Source organism: Tasmannia lanceolata, unplaced genomic scaffold, assembly GCF_043159265.1.
Source record: "Tasmannia lanceolata isolate RefF3 unplaced genomic scaffold, GAP_Taslan_0.1 ptg000007l, whole genome shotgun sequence".
Lineage (NCBI taxonomy): Eukaryota > Viridiplantae > Streptophyta > Magnoliopsida > Canellales > Winteraceae > Tasmannia > Tasmannia lanceolata.
Window position 1 is genome coordinate 11,306,097 of NW_027518684.1, and position 17,922 is coordinate 11,324,018.

Below are 17,922 nucleotides of genomic sequence, written 5' to 3' on the forward strand. Positions count from 1 at the left end.
ATTCCTTTCCTTTTCTGATTCAAATGCAGGAATTAGGCGTAATTGGAATCAGATCCCAATTACGGCTCCCATACTAAACAAACCAAGCACAGAGGAACCATGTATTTTAGGAACATCACTGATTTGCATCCATTCACGCCACGTGTCCCAGAACAAATGAACTACCATTTTTAATACAAGAAAGCCCTTGATTCTATATGCAAAATGACAAAAATACCCTTTTAATATAGATGTTAAAATTAGGGCGAGGCTAGAGCGATTCGTGTTGTCTTTACCTTTTTTGGGGTTTTGTAATCCGGTTTCAGCAAAAATACCAACTACGTGCATAATTTAATCAATATTAAGACTTAGCTGGTTAAGTGCTAACCTAACTTAACAACTTCCTTTAATTTAAACATACATAAAGTTTGCTCGACCCAACAAAACCATACTTGTGGAGCCCATAAGTTGAACTAGATTACTCTTTTACAGCAACCCGTTGTGGGGCCCATATGTTGGATATGTCATATGGGCAACTGGAACCGTTTGATCAGTTTGAATTAGAGTGTGGGGCCATCTAGATAAACGGTTTGGATCGCCAGACCATAGTTTCTTATATATCTTACGTACGATAAGCATCACTAATCAACACAGATACGCATACTTTCTAAATTGTTAGGAAACGTGATGACTCGTTCATACGACCGAATAAACATTTTTATATAATATTAAGGATTTGAATATAATATCACTATGGTTTTATTGGGGATGACATCTTATTCTTATCCCGTGTTTGGGTGAGACAAAGTAAACGGGATGATTATATAGAATGCCAAATGCTTCTTTCAAAATACCTACTTTTGACCAGTAAACGTAGATACCTTAAACAAGTGCTATTTAAGATTAAGATGCTACTTATTTTAGGGAAGTGATATATCCGCCCCTTAAATCACCAGAAACACCCCCTGCCACCGTATCAATGACTCAAGAGGGGCTGTTGTACTTATGTCATGAGAAGTCAATGCCCTTGATTGCCACAAACACTTAAGGGGGTGTTCCCGGTAATCAAAAGGGGCGGATATATCATTTCCCTTGTTTTATTTTTAAGTAAATTTGGCATCTCCATCTATACTAAAGAGGAGTCTCTGGTCCAATTTAGGGGATCCTCTTTGTAAAAAGAGAAGAGCCTCCTCATATGTGAATTTGTCTTATTCATTTATCTCATATGTGAATTTGTCTTATTCATTTAATTCATATGAGGTGCCACTTCTCTCCTGAAAAAGATGGCCCCAAAATTGCTTTTGCTCCCCAATACTAACACTATATTATATGGGATTTTCTAAGCAATTTCACAGCTCACTGTTTTTGTAAGAGAGACCAGTCACAGTCTGTTTTTTATAAATTTTGAGTAAAAGATCACAACCGAGCGGGTTGGGAGAGCGGGGAGTACATGCAGGCAAAAAGTCGAATATCTACAAAGCCCGGCAATCAACTTCGGTTCAGTTGGGCCTATCTGCCTCCCTATTTACTGATCTCCTGACATATTGAAATCGAACCGAGAGGCCTTCCACAGTATCCAATATCTCATCTAACATCTTAGAGAACCTCCAACTGGGGTGTGTGTCATCAAGTCATCTGATGATATTAAGGGAGTCACCCTCCTCAAAAAAATTATTCAAGCTTTCTCTAGCAATCAGTTTAATGCCTTGGAGAGCAGCAATTATTTCTACTACATTAGAGTCCTTGAAACCAATAGGCCCAGAAAAGGTCCACTTGGTATTACCAGTGTCATCTTTGATAAGGCCCCCAATGCCGGCCGGGCCAAGCCAAAGGTAGAACATCGAAGTTTAGCTTGAGCCAACCAGGCTCCCTGGTGTACTTCATCAAGCCACCTCCACCTCACCACACAATCTTACGTTTTAGAAGATTTTGACTTATTCATTTAATTCATCTAAGGTGACTGTTCTCTCCTGAAAAAGTGAAACGCGAAGTAGTTTTCCGCCAAATTGCCTACCAAATACCATATCATAAAAGTATTTGTGAGCCCCCACGGAGATGCCATTATCCAAAACCAATACTAACCATCGAATTATATATATATATATATATATATATATATATATATATATATATATATATAAGGAAAGTGAAGCTACACCGCCGGCTTAAAATACAATGGGCCCACATTGTTTTGGTGATCCAAAGAATTCATTTGATTGGCTCTCACATAAATAGGGTGTCTACCAAAAATCAGCTCTATAGGATCATCCCAACCATACGATTTGTGGAGGCAAAAAATGAACGTGTAAAAACCTTCACAAATTTGTCCATTTTTGCCTCCACAGTTTGAAGGGTTGGGATGATCCTATGGAGCTGATTTTTGGTGGACACCCTATCTATGTGAGGGCCAATCAAATGAATGGTTTGGATCACCAAAACAATGTGGGCCCATTTGTATTTTAAGCCGGCAGTGTAGCTAAGTTAGCTACACCGGCGGTGTAGCTTCACTTTCCTCATATATATACACACACACACACTAGTAAAAAACCCGTGCGATGCACGGGCAGACGAAGAACCGGACGACATCATCGGTTGATCCAAACCGTCGATGTGATGGAACACAACATGAAGAGGTTGTGCCTGTAAAATAATTTCCATAGGCTGATGCTAGGCGTCCAATCTGTAGAGGTTTTCATCATAGGTTGATCCAAACCGTCCATGTGATGGAACACAACATCAATAAGTGGTGCCCGTAAAATCATTTCCATAGGCTGATCCTAAGCGTCCAATCTATAGAGGTTTCCATAATATGGTGTTCCTCTTCAGGCGCCCGGAGTTCGTAAATATTTTGCAAGGTGCGCCGGAGTTGTAATATCTCCAAAAAATCATAAGGAAAAGTAGTTAGTTTGTAATTGTCATATTTCGATACATCTGTAGTTTTTTTTCATAATTGTCGTAGGCACCTGTAGTCTGTAATTTTCCTACAAAACTTTAATAATAATGATTATTATCGGTAGCTTTTTTCATATATATATATATATATATATGAAAAACGATATTTACACTCCTTATTTTTATAATGAAATTCTACGCGGTATTAACCCATTTTTCTTTGGTAGTTGAAAAAATCTTGGGAATTGTGTATCTTTCAAACTTATATTGATACACCCCCATTATATTGCATTATATTCATAATGGCGACTACGCAGTACTTCATGCTCGGGCATCATATAACTTCTCCATAATGTTATATTCTATGGTGTCATTGTTTGTTTGATGATTAATATTATCTTCAGTTAATGCCGCTCTCCTTCTCATATGGTACTAAATAATATAGGGAAGTGATAAATCCACTCCTTTTGACTACTTGGGACACAAAGAGGGGCTGATGTATCAATGACTGACTGACTGCAGAGGGGCTGATGTACTTCTTGCATAAAATAGAAGAAACAAACGTTAGAAGATTTGGTCAATCGTAAGCCCTCAAGACTGGCAAAGTCAAAATGTAAATCGAAATGACGAGAGTACCCCTACTTAAACCTTAACCGCCAAACGGTATTCCGTTCCAAGGATCCTTGAACAAAAACAAAATCTCACAGTGAGAAAATGAAAATACGTGTAAACAAAACAACAAGCGTCCCGCTCAAGAAACCGCCGTTCTCTTCCTCTCAACGTTATTCTCTATCAATCCCTTTCCCGCAGTCTTTACTTATTTCATCTCAAGTTTCGGCAAATTCTTCTCTCTCTCGCCCCTTCCTATTTGCAGAAACTAGAGATTCATTCTCCAAAAGCTCTGATTAGAATAAGTAAGAAAATCTTAGAGAAAAAAAAAATCAGAGCCAGTAGCCAATTCGTCTCCATCTTGTCATTTTTTTACTTGATCTGATCTTCCGTGATCAGAACAGAGCTAAATTCTATTAAACGGAGGTTTTCTGAAGCATTCATCGGCCGATCTTCGCTTTCAAGGTACAATCGTCTCGATTTTCTAGAATTTCGACTGTTCTTTCTGTTCTGCTTTGTTTGATGCTTTGTATTTTTTTGTGTTCTTGGAGAATTTCTCGAATCTTGTGATTTTTTCATCTTTTTTGTGAAATGTATATGGAAATTGAGGAGTTGTGAGTATTTTTCTTTGTTGATTTTGCTTACATGCGCTCTGGTATGCTTTGTTGTGGATTACACTACAATCAAAGATGGACTCGATCTTATGGGATTTTGACTTTTTCTTTTTGTTTTAATTTGTTGAACTCTTTGTATTTTTTGTGTTCTTGGAGAATTTCTCGAATCTTGTGATTCTTTCATCTTTTTTGTGAAATGTATATGGAAATTGAGGAGTTGTGAGTATTTTTCTTCGTTGATTTTGCTTACATGCGCTCTGGTATGCTTTGTTGTGGATTACACTATAATCAAAGATTGACTCGATCTTATGGAATTTCGACTTTTTGTTTTTGTTTTAATTTGTTGAACTCTTTGTATTTTTCGTGTTCTTGGAGAATTTCTCGAATCTTGTAATTCGTTCATCTTTTTGGAGAAATGTATAAGGAAATTGAGGCGTTTTAAGTGATTTTTTCTTTGTTGATTTTGCTTACATGAGCTCTGGTATGCTTTGTTGTGGATTACAATATAATCTATTATCGACTCGATCTTATTGAATTTGCACTTTTTCTTTTTTGTTTTAATTTGTTGAACTCTGTATTTTTTGTGTTCTTGGAGAATTTCTCGAATCTTGTAATTCATTCATCTTTTTGGAGAAATGTATACTGAAATTGAGGCGTTTTAAGTGATTTTGCTTTCATGCGCTCTGGTATGCTTTGTTTTGGATTACGATATAATCAAACAGATCATATGATCTCAACAACCTGAGATTGTTCTTTTACAGGATTTTCTTTGGTTGAAGCTGATGCGTAGGACGATAAAATGTTGGGAGATTTCATCATCAGAGTTCTTGTGTATGTATCCGTTCGTATTTCACAATTATTCTTCTTCTTATTTTTTCCGGTGTTGCTATTTGCATATATTTCTTAGGAATATTGTCTGCACGAATCATTCTTTGCATTAGGGTCTTAATCATATAGAGGACGTCGCTATTGGAACTTTCCTTTTATTCGTTATCTTGTTTTTCATTTGGGAGATACCGGCATCGCTTTTGCTTGAGGCATGGAAACTGTGTTACAGTAATAAGGATTGTTGACCCAGTGGGCCACCACATGGATGGGCAGAGTCTAAAAATCGTGGTGCTTGGGCAATCCTAGCCGTCCAACCAATGTAATTTTTGAACTGTCCTTTCACTCTCATCTTTAGGCTATGGCCTGGACCCATCTGCATGGTTGATCCACTAGATCAACAGTCTCAATCACTTGAAAATTACCATGTGTGATGTGGGATTAAACGAACACCAAACTGCTCTTTTCTATGGCTCAAGCGTGCCTTTCTAGCAAACCATATTAGGGAATTGCTCCTTTATTTTGTTGATTTCTGAATTAGGCCCTGTTCGCTTTGGATTTTGTGAATTGATTTTTGGTCCAAAACGGATTATTGGACTCAATTAAACACCATTTTGAGTCAAATAATCAGTTTTGGACTCAAAAATCATTTTGATGGCTGATTTTGAGTCCAAAACTGTACCTTCGTTTCTGTTGATTTCTGAATTAGGCCCTGTTTGCTTTGGATTATGATGATTTCTAATTAGGCCCTGTTCGTTTTGAAACGTATCATTGGACTCAAAACTAAACACAATTTTGAGTCCAAAATCAGTTTTGGACTCAATCAATTCCCGAAATCCGAAACGAACAGGGCCTTAATGAATGATTCTATGTATTGCTCATACACTGAACATCTGGTGCATAAGCTATTCACCAGAACTGAGCATGGTTTTAAATTTCGGTTTCGGTACCCGTTTCGTGTCTGAATCTGAAATTTCGGCTGAAATCCGACGACATATTAAAAATAATATTTATTTATTACAAAATTTCCACCTAAATTTCGGTCGAATAAAAAATTAAAAAAATTAGATTTTTGGCCAAATTCACTAAAATTTTGGACGAAAATTCGGAAAAAATGAAATTTCAACTGAAATTCCAAAATTTCGGTCGAAATAAAGTACCAGTTCGGGTATGTTTGATTCCGGTGTCGGTCTCGACTGAAACCCGAAATTTCGGTCCTAAGATTTCGGTCCAAATTTAAAACCATGGAATTGAGCACAGAACTTCAGGTATGGACCTGTTCAACTGGGCACATACATTGCCCTTGAGTATACAATCGATTTCAGTGTATATCTATCGACCAAATATATAATGCATACTCTTTATTCTGTACAAGAACAATGGATAGCTTCTCTTCTAACTTAACATCGAATTGTTAATGACAGAATGTTTCTTGGATATGTATACCCGGCCTTTGAGTGCTTCAAAACTGTGGAAAAGAATAGAGCCGATGTTGAGCAGCTGCGTTTTTGGTGTCAGTATTGGTACGTATAGGTGAAGGTTATTGGCTACTTTGTTCTTGGATGCTTTGTTTTGGTTAGTATCGGTGTCAATGTCTGTATGAATAGCTGAAATTTATTAGCTACTTTGGCTCTTGGATGTCTTGTCTTGGCTAGTGAACCTCAAAGTTATAACACTGCGTTACTTGCCGGGTCTGTTACTTGAATTATCTTACTAATTGATTTTGATTCTGGATTCTTATTAGCTACTTTGGTTCTTGTATGTCTTGTTTTGGTAGGTAAGCGTGAAGTTGTAATGCTGCCTAACTTGCTTCATCTGTCCCTAATAATCTTACTTACTGGTTTAGATTCTCGAGTCTATTGCATGATTTGGTCATCTCTATTTATTCTAGCACGTTTTGTATCAAGGTAATTGCTGCTCTTGGATAAGCATTATTTGATCTTCTGAGAAAATTAGCAAGATGATGATTTAATCTCTAATGCAATCATGGATAAGTTAATATTTGCAGAAAACCTAAGATTTTCATAAAGTTACGTCCTACCACAACAAAGCCAATTATTTAAGTGGAATTTCTAAAACAGAGATTTGGCTTTACCATGAGAGCAACCTCAACTAACTAGTCTAGCTTCATTCATTTACTTGCTAGAGATGACCTGGTTTTGGCGTACCAAATCAATCAATAACTAATGTGATTTGGTCTTTGGCCTACCAAATCAATCATTAACTAATTCGATTTGGTCGTCAACAAAATACTGTCAGGCAAATCATTGACTTGCCCGAGTGGACCTAGTTTTGCCTTGGGCGAGTTCTCAAGTACAAGTTTTTAGACATTTACAAAAAAAAAACAAGTTTCTTATTTGTAAATCCTAAATCAACTCGTTAATAAATCTTGGAATGCTAAGCTATTGCTTTCAGTGAATGATATTGAGAATGATGAAAAAAAAAAACTGAGAAGTATCTGCCCTTGGCCATGGGATAAGTTCACTTTAACATAATGTCCAATTATACTCAACATTCATGTACTTATTATGTATAGGGTTCATGCAAAACTTGGAATCAAGCCCTCTTGAACATTGGACGCTCAACATGGATCTTTGAAGATGTTTCAAACTTTATCTTACTGATTTCTCTGTTGATGTTACTCGCATGTAATGTGTACCTCCCTAGGATATGAAATGGATCTTTGAAGAAGTTCCACACTTTAGCTTACTAATTTCTTTGTTGATGGTACTCCCCCATCTTTTTCATTATACAAATGGAGACACACTATGTCAAACATAGGTATTCTTGGAGAAGCTGTTCCTGGGATTGGCTACACTGCTTGGATAATTTTATCTTGAATAAACCCCTTGGCTTGACTACCCAGCTTGTATACCATACCCTAATCTTTGAGCCTGTTCTCGATGTGAAGGGAGGATAGCAAGACTCTCGGAGGACAAAATAAGTCCTTGCTTGCAATCCCCATGGAAAATATCCCCATTTTGTTGGATGCCTTCAGTTGCAATCAATGCATCTCTTTCAATCAAAGATAAAAAGTAGTGCCTTGTTTTATGCTACTGGACTTATTCCTTACTGCACTTAGATCAAATACTGGCCTACTCCAAAGATTTTATATTCATTTGTCCAATTTTCCTGCATGGATAGCCCATCCACAGGGATATACTTTTTGTTTCCACATTACATAGACACAACTAACTATTTTTTCTTAAAAGGTGTAGAGTTTACAAAGCTATTTGGTAGTTACTCTATTCAGTTTTTTTCTTTCCTTCCGTTTCTCCTTTGTTTTCTCAGGATAATAGTTGCAGTATTGACCGTATTTGAGAGGATTGGAGATATTTTCGTTTCATGGTATGATCCCAACCTTTCATCAGCACTCCATATTACTGTCTTTAAAAGATCAATTGTGCAACTAGTTTTTTCCTCTGTAAGCCAGTTTTAAAAAATTAAGTTGTGTGCTTGAGGAACTTAAAAAATCAGACTGAAGGCACCTCAAATTCGAAAAACTTGATCAAACAGTAGAGCTTATGAGTCCATTTGAACTCTAGCCTTCACTGAGTCCAAATTGAGTTTCAAATTGTTACAAATACATCAAGTTCTACTGACATGTGACTTCTCCAAATCCTTGTGATATAGGTTGCCAATGTATGGTGAACTCAAGCTGGCATTCTTTGTCTACTTATGGTATCCAAAGACAAAGGTAAATTCTACACGACCAAAGAAGACATCCAAGATTAAGCTCCTCTTATAAATTTTTATGGGACATGTTATATTAGGCTTCTCCTTCATTTGTATACACATATGATGTTCTTATCTCAGAACTTAGCTGGATGCAGGGAACCACTTATGTCTACGAATCCCTCCTGCAGCCTTTCATAGCAAAGTATGAGACAGAAATCGACCGGACATTTCTGGAACTCAGGACAAGAGCTTGGGATATGGCCATCCTATATTGGAAGAACTTTTCTAGTCAAGGGCAGGTGAAATTTTATGAAATCCTTCACTATTTGGCCTCGCAATCACCAAGGCACACGACTAATCAGGTATTTGGAAACTGCAACTTCTCTTTGATACCATTTTTTTATTTGGATTCGATTCTCGCACCCATTCCCCTCCACACGATGTCGGTAAGATCCTCCTGACCATTCATCTGGTGTCCCCACCAAATCGAGATGCCATAGACTTGAAAATCACACATTAGACAATCTAAGCACCCAATCAGAGCCATTGGCTGTGGACCGTTTGCTCGAGTTTCCCTTATCCTTACATTTATGGGTCACTGTTTCATCCCACCAAATTGTTCTTGGGCCTACACCATCTCGATGGTGGGGCCCAATGAATGGATGATCCAATCTGACCACTGAAATGTGGGACGCCCTATTACTGAATCCTTCAATATGTATAACCATACATATTGAACCATACAATAAAAACTGGAACCAGCATCCTGTCCATAGCTTTACACAGAATCATGGTGTATGGTCTTGACCAGAATATTGAGGGACGAAGGTGAATTGTATCTTATAGGTGACTGTGGGGGAAGGAATCAGTCAAACCCTAATTAATAGACAACTTATAAAACAGAGTAATGCAGTAGACTATACACTGAATTATGGAGTATAGTCTCGACCTGAATATTTTAGGGACGAAGCTGAACAGTATCTTGGAAATAATTGTGGAGAAGGAATCAGTCAAAACCAAAACCCAATTAATTGACAACAAAACAGATTAATACAGCAGAGACTATACGCCGAATTATAGCCTACAGCATTTTTCATCTGTATAGATTCCATCTCTACAACAGTATTGAGCTGTTCAGATCTCCGGCCTTCCAATTTTATCCCAGTTTTATTCCAATATACTTTGCAGATGGACGAGGCACAGCAGCAAAAGGCGCCAACACCAGAGGCCAAGACCGTCATCCACCGCCACTCGGAGAAGCAAATCCAAAAGCCACCAATGTTACTGAACCGTGCAGTGTTTCAAGCACAGAAAGCAGATCAAAATGGCTGAAAGTTCTTTTTTTTTTTTTTACTTCGCTTCTCATTTTCATTTCAACTGCTTTGTTAGCTTCCTGTGTTTTGATGGTTTTCCTATCGCAATTCCTTTCTTGATAAACAAACCAGGGGCAAAAAAAAAAAAAGAAAGAGCAGAAGATGAAACAAGACTGTAAAACTGTAAATATGAAATAAACTTCTATCAAACAGAATCTGTCTGTCAATTACAAATTGCTGTAACAGTGGAAAACACTCATGATCAAATTTCAAATGCATCCAAACAGACCCTTAAGGAATCCCAGGCAAGTGTTGACCGGATTCTTGAAGTGGTCGCCCGATAATCTGACCCACATTCGCCAGAAGAAACTCCGGCGAGCAGAATTGGGAGACGCGGCCATGGGTTGAAGGTAAGCCCAAGCGGCTTGCTTGACTAGCCGGTTCCGGATCGAGATCTCATAGCAGTTCTTGTTGCCACCGCCGGCCACCGGAGACTGGATCCCCGCCGGTGACAGCTGGAGCACGTCCTTCAAGCTTGTATAAGCCGGTGGCCTCAAGGAGAAGAGTTCGAAATCAACGGTTGGGATTGCTTTATCGCCGATCGCGAAGCTTGAGCTTTGCGGCTTGGACGGTAGATCGAGCATCGTCGGTGCACCGGAAGAGATGGAATTCCTCCGTTGCAAAATCGACGGACCGGTTCTATCCGTTCCCATTGAGAGAGAGCGAGGGCCAAATGGATTTGGGGCGTTATCTTTAGCCCTTTCCCAGTTCCCACAGACTGGAGTCTTGGGCAATTATTGGAATACAGTCACTGTCCAGTTTTTCTACTCTATAGGGCCCCATTTGCATCTATTGTCAGCTCTACACATTTAACGCATTTTTTTATAAATCTGACGGGAAAACCAGGTTTGGCAATCCTCGGACTGCGAATTTTGATAACCCAGTAACCCACACCAATTTTTCACCCGCCTACTGATGACTGGAATCTGACCATTAATGATCAGTTGCTTAATAAGAGTTACATAGACTGTACCCGTAGATGATGCGAACGATCAGAGGGTTGGGATAATCCTATGAAAATGATGATCTATGGGGGGGGATTGCGTATTTACATTGTGGCCCAACAAACGAACGGTTTAGATCATACTGCGAAGTGGGCCTCACTGTACTTGCTGAAAAATAATGGACTTCACCTGAATAAAATCATATAGAAAAAGAGAAGTATATGGGAAGTGTGGGGTCAAAGCTAAATGATCATATTTTGGGTCCCACTTGTGCTTAATCAAGACCGTTGATACATCATGAGGTGAGCCACAAGGTCTTGGCTCCATGCTCAGTTGTCACCCTCTGCATAAGACAGAGAAAATCAACGAGTTAGCTTATTGGAAGTTTGGAACCCCCAACAAGGCTCGATGATGGATCCGAGGGCTAGGATCGAAGAAAATGGGCAAGACTTTTGGTCAGATCTAGGGATCCGACCACGTCCATGCGGCACCACAAGATTATCATGGATTTAAGTTTTTATCTTAAAATCAATATATCACTAAGGGCCTGTTTGATACTTGATAAACTAATAATCAGTAACAAAACTTTCATGACTGCTAATCATGGCTAAAGTGATCAATCCATTTCTCTTGCAGCCATCGTGTCTAACCCAGGAGTCATACTAAAGATAAGAGCCATCCAGTGATTCGTGAGCTGAGAAAAAGGAGGAGAATACGGAGGTATGGCTATAAAATGATAGACCTCAAGATCACAGCAAACATGGCTCCACATGAGTATCGGAAACTACTCTAGGGATCTCGTGTATGTTCTTTTCTGTTGCTCGTTGAGCTTGTCTTCAAGGGTAAACTAAGGATGGGCAATGATCTTGGTCCTTTCATTGCATCAGCTTTCTTTTTTAATATACTGGTTGGGTCCACCTAACGCCAGCTTACCCATATAAAAGAAATGGCCAAAATGTCCCTAAAATTAAAAGCTTCTATCTCTCCTCACATGAATAGGATGATATTGTCAAAGTAGGAGGATCTAGAGGGTGAATGCAAGTCACACGTTGTGGCAATAGGGTCCTACGTCACCTACTAAAGTAACTAAACCGATCTTTTTTTATGGGTAAGCTGGAGTTTGGCAGGACAATTCTTTTCCAAAAACATGAGCAAGAGAGTCCAAAAGTGGGGATAGAGGAACACAGGACAATTCTTTTTGAAACCCAAAATAACGTTTCTCTCTCTCTCTCGTACAGCTCAATGGGAACAGACATAGCCAATGATGAGAGGATGGAGAACATTGGTGGCTAACGCTATAGTTATACTAAATATTTAATTAGTTTTGGCTCTTTGTTGTTAAGATTTGTTCTTTCATGATAGTGTTTTCCTTCTTCCAGTAGGTCCCTCAACAGAAATGCATTCTTTTTTCCACCATGTTTTCCTTGTTTTTATTCTTGAAAAACTTATGGTGGTAAAGGCATATGCACCCAAATCGAAAAAGACATAAAGTAAAATAATAAAAAATGGGAAGTGATATATCCGCTGGACAGCCAACTGCAGTGTACGTGGCAATCAAATCCGTTGAATCCTTCCCATGTGAAGTACACAACAGCCCCGTTGCAGTCACTGATACACTGCAGCTAAGTGTCGGCAGGAATGAAAAGGGGGGGATATATAACTTCCCTTAAAAAAATATGGGATTTTCTCGAGCCACAAAATGGCTCCTAGGCAATACCATCTTTAAGTAACGACGTGGATTAAGTGGACTGAGCACACGTATAAATTATTAGAGGAATGATAAAATAAAGTAGACTCTTGCAAAATTAGTCGTAAGGGTTCACGTCACCAGAGGAAGTGTATCAAGTATGAGGAATACAAAACTAAAGGGCACCTTTGCAAATCCAGCTGCAACATTGGATCCAATTTCGGGGAAAGCCATATAGCAGCTCACTTTTGGAGATGATTTTTGGGTTTCCTAAGCCCAAAAATCGAAACCTGACTGCTATATACAATAGCTTGCTTGGCTTTCATAAACCTGAACCTAAAATATTCCAAATCAAACTAAGAAATTAGGATACACCCCAAGAAAATATGGTAATTGGTAAACAGGATACCGAGGATGTGTTCTTTAACCCTTCATGTGAGCACTTCCACACTTTTTTTCAATGAGAACATAAAAAAAAACCCAAAAAAATGCGAAGAATGGCATTCAGCAATCTCAACCAATAAAGAAACGGACTCACTGTTGGCCCACGAAGAATGAGAAGTGTTAGGTCTAAAATTGGTAACAGGTTATGGTAGGGCCGGAAAGGCTGATCTGTGCCTGAAGGGTTGATCTGGGGCTGAAGGGCTGATCTGGGGCTGAAGGGCTGATCTGGACCTGAAGGGCTGATCTGGGCCTGAAGGGCTGATCTGGGCCTGAAGGGCTGATCTGGGGCTGAAGGGCTGATCTGAACCTGAAGGGCTGATCTGGGCCTGAAGGGCTGATCTGGACCTGAAGGGCTGATCTCGGCCTGAAGGGCTGATCTAGGCATGAAGGACTGATCTGGACCTGAAGGGCTGATCTGGGCCTGAAGGGCTGATCTGGACCTGAAGGGCTGATCTAGGCCTGAAGGGCTGATCTGGGCCTGAATGGCTGATGGAGTCCTGCGCTTAGCACAAGAGCACAGACAAGAAGACAAAGGGTCAGAAGACCAACCCGGAGTGGTGCTCCGGACGGGCGCTTCGACACTCAAGTCAATATGAGCATGAGTGCAGAGCAATTCCGAACTGAGGAGCTTAGGGTTTTGATTTCAGATCCCTCACCTTAGCACAAGTGAAGGCTATTTATAGTGGTTCTGAGCCACCTGTCCAGGACAGGTGGTAGCTCTGAGCCACATGTCCAGGACAGGTGGTGGCCTCTGTATGGACCAGGTCTCATACCTAGGAGGGGCAGGTGGAAGTCCCTGATTGGTCCAGGTGTCACACCTAGCAGGGACAGGTGTTGGCTTTGCAGCGGTCCCTGTGAGGGCCACGTGTCAACAGCCAATTGGTTGCTGAGTTCGGACCTCATCAGTGCTGAGTTCGGACCCCATCAAGAAGCAACTAAGAATGCAGCTTAAAATTTCAACGAGGCTTTTGTAGGCATACGCCTGTAGGTAAAAGTGGTTTATTTAGTGAGATTAATCTCAGCAATTCACAAAAACGTAGGAGTGTCAATGGATCCAGACGGTCCGATGGATCGTCCGAATCCAAACGTTAATGAACGGGATCTAAACATATGAATAGGATCCATGGGCATACTTCTTCGGATCATCAAATCTGGGATCCGAAAAATTTTGGATTGTGTATGAGCACACCACAAATGGCCATTGGATAGTCATGATCCGAAATGGTTTACAAAAATACCTTCCAAATTTGTTAATGCTAACCATTCTATGAAGGGTATTTTGGTCAAAACCTTTCTTATCACTTAATGAATTGGATGGGAATGCGATTTCACTCATCTCAGTCGTTTCATTTCATACTTTCCCGAAGTAAAAGAGAGAGGGGTATTGTTCTTTATGCATCATATTCTTTGATAATAGTTATACATTATATTTGTGTATGTAATTTTGATTAGTTTTATTGTTTACAAGTATTATTATACACATAGATAATTTTTTAATTTAGTTGAAGAAAATGCATAGAGACACGCTAATAGTGAACTGTCATTCTATCTCTTTTAAAAAAAAAAAAATTGTTTACTTAGCTTTGTGGGACATAATAGGACACTTCGATGGACGGTCCGAATTAAAATAGATCGTGATCATGACATGGAAAGTAGGATCCGAAGGACAATCCGACTCCAACCCGACCGATAAGGAATTTGAATGGATCGTGACTGGGACATAGGTGGATCCGACCCGTTGACACCCCTACAAAAAAGTGGTTGTGTTGAGATTTTATACGGTGCCCGATCGGGCATGTACACTAGCGGGGCATCCACTGACATTTGATCTAACAGCAACCCACTTTTTAAGAGCTGTTGGATCAAATATCAAGGGCAGAAACCCCGCCAGTGTGGGTGCCCGGGGCACTATTTAGGCCGTGAAGTGGTGGATCCCACCTAATTAGAGCATCATTAGCCAAAGGGAAGTGATTTTATTCGCGCCTCCCTTTTGTTTTCACATTAAATTGGGTGGACGAGGAAAGAAAAGGGGGAGAATATATCATGTAACATGGATTAAAAAAAATACAAAATAAAGTCGCTGGAAGCTTAAAATGCTCATCTTTGAAAGCTGATTTGTCCCTGGAGAAGATATTGAGAGTACCGCGTGATGCTACTTGTCCCTTCTCCCTGCCTTAAATTTGGAGAGATTGCAACTCCTAAGTTAGGATAAAATGACCAAACTAACCCTCATAAATGCACCAAGTGCCAGACTTAATTTACCCTTTTGAGGCCATTTAATTATGGATCTGGGCTTGGCAGAGAGTCAGCCCAAGCCCATAACCTTTAAAACCCATTATTATTAGTAAATGACTATTCTCTAATATTGTAAAGGGCTCTTTATTCTTAAACTCAGTGTATAAACCACTCTTCCTTCAACTTCCACTATGAATCCTGTAAATGGAGCTTGAAAGTTATATTATTGATAAAATGATCGTAGCCGTCAAACCAGGCTATGGCCCACCCATTGCTTGTTTCAAATCAATGGACCACACTAGTTTCGCTGTATGATAAAAATCAAATAAAGAAAGATGTACTGGAAGACTCAGTGTATGACATACACCAAAACCAGAGACAAACACACTCTGATTCTGATCTAAGACAAGTGGTGAATAAACTATACCCAAATGTTATGGCATTAAACAAGATATGTTCCGCTGGAGATTTTATATGGTTGTGTGTGAAGTCAAGTATTTTTCAAAAAAAAAAAAAAAAAAGTTGTGGGGCCCACTTGAGGGGATGATCCAAACCGTTCAATTGTTGGATATACCCGTAAATCATCTCCATAAGAAGATCCTAACCATCCGATCTATACATGTTTTGATAATATGCGGCCCCTTTACCGGTCCCTTTACCGATCAGAAGGTTAGGATCATCCTATGAAGTGGGCATATTTTTAGGGTTCAGACTATTTACAGTTTAGCCCAACATATGAACGGTTTGAATCATCCTATGAAGTGGGCCTCGCAATATTTTTTGAAAAAAACTGGACTAAACGCGCAGAAACCATATAAATTAAAATTTGGGTCAACTCTTAGAAAATTTTAATCAATGTCCAATGTGGGCCTTTACATTTAGCCCAATAAGCCGGCCCAGCTACTAGCTTATATATAGAATGATATTTAGGAACGTCGAAGATAAGACATAAAGAGCTCTCTCTCTCTCTCTCTCTCTCTCTGGCAATGGCGGTAGCTCTGCTTTCCACTTTTTCATGTAAATCTCTGTTTGGTTCTTCCTCTAGGAAAGAAAAATTCGTCCCCAATTCGCCTCTTTGTCTTCCTCTAGAATTTCCCCAAACAAAGTACAATTTCAGGGGTTTCAGATTCCGAGCTCTTCAAGAAACCAAAGAGACAGAAGCTGCTCCATCAGCAGAGGAAATCACTAAGAAATTCGGTCTTGAAGCTGGTCTCTGGAAGGTAATTAGGAGACTTGTTTCTCTTTTTCCCTTTTGCTTAAGAATTCCCATTTTCATTTTGAATTCAATTGGGAATAGATTTGTAGAAAAAACCCATATTTTTTTGGGTCTCAAAGCTCTGAATTTAGAGATAGAGAATCTCCATTTTTTTCTTCTCTAAAGCTAAGAATTCCTCATCGAGAACTGTAATTCTTGGTTTCCATGTCTCCATTGATCCCCCATGTGAAAGAATTTTGATGGTATTGTTGCCTTCTTATCTTTCTAATAAACTTTGCAGATATTCAGCTCGAAAGAGGAAGGAAAACAAGAAAGCAAGGAGAAGTCTAAGACAGATGAAGCAAAAGAGCTATTAGCAAAGTATGGAGGGGCTTACTTGGCAACATCCATCTCTCTCTCCTTGGTTTCCTTTGCACTTTGTTACTTCCTTGTAAGTGCTGGAATTGATGTGCAAGCATTGTTGCAGAAGGTATGAACAGACCCATGCTTCTAAATTCTTCAAGTCTATTCAGGTTCTGTAATGTCTATGCTGTTTGGAACCATCCTTCATGATTTGGGCCCCTTGAATTCCATTGCCTTAATCAGTGGAGTAGGTTATTTTAGAAACATTTTTCCTGGATTTGAGAAACCCATTTCCTGAATTTTGGAAATTTTTTCTTAATTTCTCACAGTCTAGGGCTTATAAAACTTTACCAAGAATATTTGTGTCATGCAAAGGCCTAAGAATTCATGATGCTAGTCAAATGTGGTGAATTAGTGTGTGGTCAACTCTCAAAATAAATATTTCACTACCGTTTTTTAGAAAGTATCATGTCAATTTTCCATTAGGTTTATTATTTATAAGGTGTTTAATAGTTAAACAAATTTTTTTTACACCTGTTTTGCTGTATGGCTTGCATGGGATAATTACACGAGATCATTATCAGTAAGCCGAATTGTTATTCACTTACATTTGTGTTTAGGTTGGAATCTCAACAAGCGAGGCAGGGGAAAAGGTTGGAACATTTGCTCTTGCATATGCAGCTCACAAAACTGCATCTCCCATCAGATTTCCTCCCACAGTAGCCCTCACTCCCATTGTTGCTGGTTGGATAGGAAAGATAGCAAAGAAGGACAAGTGACTGAGAGCATCTTACCCACCTTTTACAGAGGCCAATTTTCTCATCGGAAAATGATTTTGGGTACCTCATCTATTTGTATATGCCAACTTCTTGAATGGAAATAATCTTTACTTCTTTTTAACATAGTTAAGGCCTCTTTAACATATAAGATTATACATACAGTGCTGGTATAATCGCAATTATTTAGGCTTCAGCTACTAAATCATAACCATTTCAGGGTTTTGGAATTGGATAACCTTAGTCAGGATCATGGAATTGATATTTTACTTGGGCTTCAAGCTTGACCGTAGCCGGTTCGAACAGAT

At 39.2% G+C, this 17,922-nt stretch overlaps 3 protein-coding genes across 3 annotated transcripts; 2 read left to right on the forward strand and 1 right to left on the reverse strand.

Annotated features, from left to right (window-relative positions):
• Positions 1-3,602: 3,602 nt before the first annotated feature.
• On the forward strand, positions 3,603-10,125 carry LOC143881887 (putative HVA22-like protein g). Its single transcript, XM_077385217.1, has 7 exons — positions 3,603-3,945; positions 4,856-4,925; positions 6,344-6,442; positions 8,211-8,267; positions 8,553-8,616; positions 8,753-8,959; positions 9,786-10,125. The coding sequence occupies exons 2-7, from the start codon at positions 4,894-4,896 to the stop codon at positions 9,927-9,929; spliced, it is 603 nt and encodes a 200-aa protein (XP_077241332.1). The 5' UTR covers positions 3,603-3,945; positions 4,856-4,893; the 3' UTR covers positions 9,930-10,125.
• A 54-nt stretch (positions 10,126-10,179) lies between these two features.
• On the reverse strand, positions 10,180-10,623 carry LOC143880568 (uncharacterized). Its single transcript, XM_077383563.1, has one exon. The coding sequence runs from the start codon at positions 10,621-10,623 to the stop codon at positions 10,180-10,182; it is 444 nt and encodes a 147-aa protein (XP_077239678.1).
• Positions 10,624-16,210: 5,587 nt separating this feature from the next.
• LOC143881889 (FAM210B-like protein, putative (DUF1279)) lies at positions 16,211-17,740 on the forward strand. Its single transcript, XM_077385220.1, has 3 exons — positions 16,211-16,500; positions 16,777-16,965; positions 17,459-17,740. The coding sequence occupies exons 1-3, from the start codon at positions 16,267-16,269 to the stop codon at positions 17,615-17,617; spliced, it is 582 nt and encodes a 193-aa protein (XP_077241335.1). The 5' UTR covers positions 16,211-16,266; the 3' UTR covers positions 17,618-17,740.
• The last annotated feature ends 182 nt before the right edge of the window (positions 17,741-17,922 follow it).

Coding starts and splice junctions, on each gene's coding strand:
- LOC143881887 (XM_077385217.1), top strand. CDS start 4,894: ATGTTGGGAGATTTCATCATCAGAGTTCTTGT. Junction 8,617..8,752: donor TATGGTATCCAAAGACAAAG/GTAAATTCTACA, acceptor AGCTGGATGCAG/GGAACCACTTATGTCTACGA. Junction 8,960..9,785: donor CAAGGCACACGACTAATCAG/GTATTTGGAAAC, acceptor TATACTTTGCAG/ATGGACGAGGCACAGCAGCA.
- LOC143880568 (XM_077383563.1), bottom strand. CDS start 10,623: ATGGGAACGGATAGAACCGGTCCGTCGATTTTGCAACGGAGGAATTCC.
- LOC143881889 (XM_077385220.1), top strand. CDS start 16,267: ATGGCGGTAGCTCTGCTTTCCACTTTTTCATGTAAATCTCTGTTTGGT. Junction 16,501..16,776: donor TTGAAGCTGGTCTCTGGAAG/GTAATTAGGAGA, acceptor TAAACTTTGCAG/ATATTCAGCTCGAAAGAGGA. Junction 16,966..17,458: donor TGCAAGCATTGTTGCAGAAG/GTATGAACAGAC, acceptor ATTTGTGTTTAG/GTTGGAATCTCAACAAGCGA.